The 4,333-nt window shown below is 36.9% G+C and overlaps 1 protein-coding gene across 1 annotated transcript; it reads right to left on the reverse strand.

The window, feature by feature from the left end:
- Positions 1-1,849: 1,849 nt before the first annotated feature.
- On the reverse strand, positions 1,850-3,345 carry MS3_00005996 (uncharacterized protein). Its single transcript, XM_051214082.1, has one exon. It carries the CDS (start codon positions 2,911-2,913, stop codon positions 2,035-2,037), a length of 879 nt encoding a protein of 292 aa, XP_051067204.1. The 5' UTR covers positions 2,914-3,345; the 3' UTR covers positions 1,850-2,034.
- Positions 3,346-4,333: the final 988 nt, after the last annotated feature.

Raw genomic sequence — 4,333 nt, forward strand, 5'->3', positions numbered from 1 at the left:
TTAAGTAGACTTCATAAGCATGACTCTTGTCCCTTACAATGTTTGAATGAATTGGATGTGAAAATATTAAACAAACAATTTGCACGACAAGACAAATTAGGAATAGAACGGGAATAGTATTGAAGAGCACCCACTAGTGAAAGTAGTTCTGTGAGACTTTTTGGAGACAGTGCATTTATCAGTGACGCTGATCGTTTCATATATCGTCTAAAACCACTGCTATTAACTTGATATCCAAGACATTCAAAACTAGATACACAAAATGAGCAATTATTTGGATTCACAGTAATATTTTTCTCAATTAAACGAAGTAATAAAACAATAAGTCTCTGGTCATGAACTACCTTATCAGAACCATGAACAATGAGATTAGTGTGGCTTCGAGACGTGGTTGACTATGATCACAAATACACTTTAAAACCATAAGTATTTTCAGCCTCTACCGTTGTGCACGTTTGCTTCAACAAACGGGAGTTCAATGTTAATGTATTGTCACCACATATTCTAAGGGCCTTACCGTCCGACTTCAATGGAGTAACAATAAGAGTACCCCATGCTGAAGACTGAAGCGGGTCAATTATGCTTCACGCACACAAATCGTTTAGTGTCACATGTACTGCTTCTCGAAGACCATAAGGAATTATTCATCGATTAGGAAAGACTGGAGCATCCTGTACTTGAAGTTTTATAGGCTGAATTTTCATACCTCCACTGCCCTAAGCATACGTAGCTGTCAATCTTTAGGTAAAGTATCAGAAATTTCTTTGGAAACTAGAAAAGACAGCTCTACTTTCAGCCCTTTCACATTCCTTAAACCCATTATTGACAGTCCGGTTTCGCTAACTAAAAATTCACAAGGTATGTATGAAGAATCATCATCCCTTATTAGCAATTCACAACATCCTTGTATGTGCAGTCTGTATCTAGTAATCCCTCATGTTGTTACTTAAGTGGGACGTACCTCTGCAGTGGCATTGGACAATAGCCACACAATCCACAAAGCTGTGAACACTTGACTACTCAGAAAATAGATATTCAATATTTAACTCGGGGAAATACCTAACAATGGAGAAGGCGCGGAGAATGAATTGAATGGACTGGAGTTGATCGAGTGGCATGGCTCGGCCATGCAGGCGTGGTCTCTGCTGAATGTTACCTTATATCTTCTATTCATATAAAATATATTGTTCCTTCTCTAGCCTAACCTTGTTCTACATAATGTACTGGTAATTGATACGATACAGTGAGTTGATGTAGCCGATGGTGTGACTTCCACGTAAGATCTTATAGATTAGGCAGTTATATCATGACAAATCTACAATTTCAGGATTAGGTCTACTATTAGAGCGCTACTAATACCACAGTAGTCCATAGTTCTACACCTTAACATTATGATCTAAAGAACTAAAGTTCTTGAATGAATAATGTTATGACCTTGGATGTCTGATTTTTCTATCACGCGATTTATCTACCAATCCGGATACGACTTATACGAATCTTCACACTAGGCCAACCAATGACGTTCAACCGGTGTGGGCAGTTTAGCGTCCTTATTGGTCCTATGTCCTACGAGCCCTTCCACTTGAGTCCAGAACAAAAATACCAGCTTCCGAATCAGAGCAGATCAGACCAGATCGTTTATTTCAGACATACTTGGTTTATATATCAATCATACAGACCGCAACGTACCATAAAATAGAAAATAATATTTGTACACAAATAAGCCCAAGAAGTGGCTGTGAATGTGGGAGGCAGTAGTTAATAAACTGAACATAACTTAAGAACCGTAAATCGTACAATAATAAATTATAGGCCAAAACAAAGCTTATCATAAAAGGAATATAAATATCCATAGTGTAATTGTTGAGTAGTTATACAATAAGAATATTTATAGAATATTAGTCCATGAATAGTCCTTGGAATTTACCTGTAGTTTAATCTCCACTCGGATATAACACCTCCCCCTTTTTTTTTTTAAGATTCCAAGTTTAGATTCTGATTTAAAAAAAAGAATCATATGTGACTTTAAATTCCTCAACATTCTCCTCCTCCTCGAAATAATGTTGGGTCCTTATGGCTCCCAAATACAACTAGTAGGACTTTATTTAAACCATGTTTCTCGTATTGACTGGAGAAGCCACTAAAAATGACTAGATGATGATGAACGGCCTTTGATCTGAGTTCATTATTTTCAAATTCATTATGAATCTCGTTAGCAGATAACGAGTCATTAAGAAAGTCAACGTCTAACAGAATTAAATTAGATTTTTGGCCATCATTCGACTCAGCTGACATATTTCCCTCATTGTTATAAGAAGTTTCATCAAAATCATATGCATTATTCTGAGAATCAATATCTGGCACACTGTCATTAGAAATGGGATAGGTTGACTCAATGTAAAATTCTGTCTTCCGGTGATTTTGAGTAACATCTGGTACAATTTGGTTCATCGTGTTGCTCCAGTTATTTTCTGAATACGAGTCACCATAGCTTTCTCGACTAGTAGCATGTGGACCACAATTTTGTTCGAGCTGACGTTTATTTTCGCAGCTAGACAGTACCAGTAGTGTTTCGTTTGATTCTGGACTCTGGGCATCATCTACAGGATCTGGCTCCTGATCATCTGGTATTGTCACAACTTCATGTACATTTAGCACAATATTTTCTTGCTCTGAGCTGGACACGTTACCAATATTACGTTTTCCTTCAGGTATAGAAGGATTTGAATCCTGCACAGGATATGCTTCTGAAATGTCCATTACTGCACCATTATCTGCATGATATATAGATTTCTTATTTTCTGCTTGAATGCAAAGTCTGCCCAAAACTGTTATAAATAGCTCTTGTTGCAAGGCAAACATCTTCTGCTGGTGCTGTAATATTAACCGCAACTGTTCGAAAGAAATCGACATTTTTTTTGCCAATAATATTAGCTCCAAAAATCACCGGCAATTATACAGCTAATTAATTTCCAAAATCTGAGTCACCACTTGTTGTATTATTATTTCTTTGTTGCCAAAATCCCCGTCTCCAATTGTTATGACCTTGAAGCTGAGGGTTCAAAACTTTTCTCCACCCCGTCGCCAATTGTTATGACCTTGCGTCTCCCAATTATACTGTTTTTACCAAAATCCCCGTCGCCAATTGTTATGACCTTGAATGTCTGATTTTTCTATCACGCGATTTATCTACCAATCCGGATACGACTTATACGAATCTTCACACTAGGCCAACCAATGACGTTCAACCGGTGTGGGCAGTTTAGCGTCCTTATTGGTCCTATGTCCTACGAGCCCTTCCACTTGAGTCCAGAACAAAAATACCAGCTTCCGAATCAGAGCAGATCAGACCAGATCGTTTATTTCAGACATACTTGGTTTATATATCAATCATACAGACCGCAACGTACCATAAAATAGAAAATAATATTTGTACACAAATAAGCCCAAGAAGTGGCTGTGAATGTGGGAGGCAGTAGTTAATAAACTGAACATAACTTAAGAACCGTAAATCGTACAATAATAAATTATAGGCCAAAACAAAGCTTATCATAAAAGGAATATAAATATCCATAGTGTAATTGTTGAGTAGTTATACAATAAGAATATTTATAGAATATTAGTCCATGAATAGTCCTTGGAATTTACCTGTAGTTTAATCTCCACTCGGATATAACAAATAATAGACTCTATACTGCCTGTGTCAATGATAAAGTCATGACATGAACCGCGCGATGTATATTATCGCTTTTGAATATGAGCATTGACTTTCGAAATCCTGGACAAAATAAATTATCATTAGAAACAGCCGAATTATTGGGATCTAAATCATAAGATCCAGAACTACTTGAAGCAAAAGGAACACTAGCTTTGCATACTGACGGAATGTTTCCTATCTTACCACATTTAAAACATTCAGCGTTACGAAATGCACATGAATTACGAGAATGATTATTTTCACATGATCAACATTTATCAAACTTGTTCTCACCTTTGTGATTCGCTTTGTAATTCCTTGTTGAAACAGATTTCATATTTACGCTAGAATAAGAATCACTGTTAAACGAACGCGTTTCATTGACCCTGAGATTGTATTTCATCAGGATGACTAAACAAAGTATTAGAAATCTTCATTGACAGGATAACAAGTCCATTCACTGCCTCGCAGTTATTACACGCAGTTCTAGCACCTTGAGAGGAACAGTTTGGCATTTCTAACAGCTCTTTCCAAACCAGGTACGGTAAATCCTGCAATTAATCGATCTCTCAGTTGTACGTGAAGTTAATCATCGAAATCACATTTGGCAGCTTATTTCTGCAATTTAAGGATGAA

Source organism: Schistosoma haematobium, chromosome 2 (genome assembly GCF_000699445.3).
Source record: "Schistosoma haematobium chromosome 2, whole genome shotgun sequence".
Taxonomy (NCBI): Eukaryota; Metazoa; Platyhelminthes; class Trematoda; order Strigeidida; family Schistosomatidae; genus Schistosoma; species Schistosoma haematobium.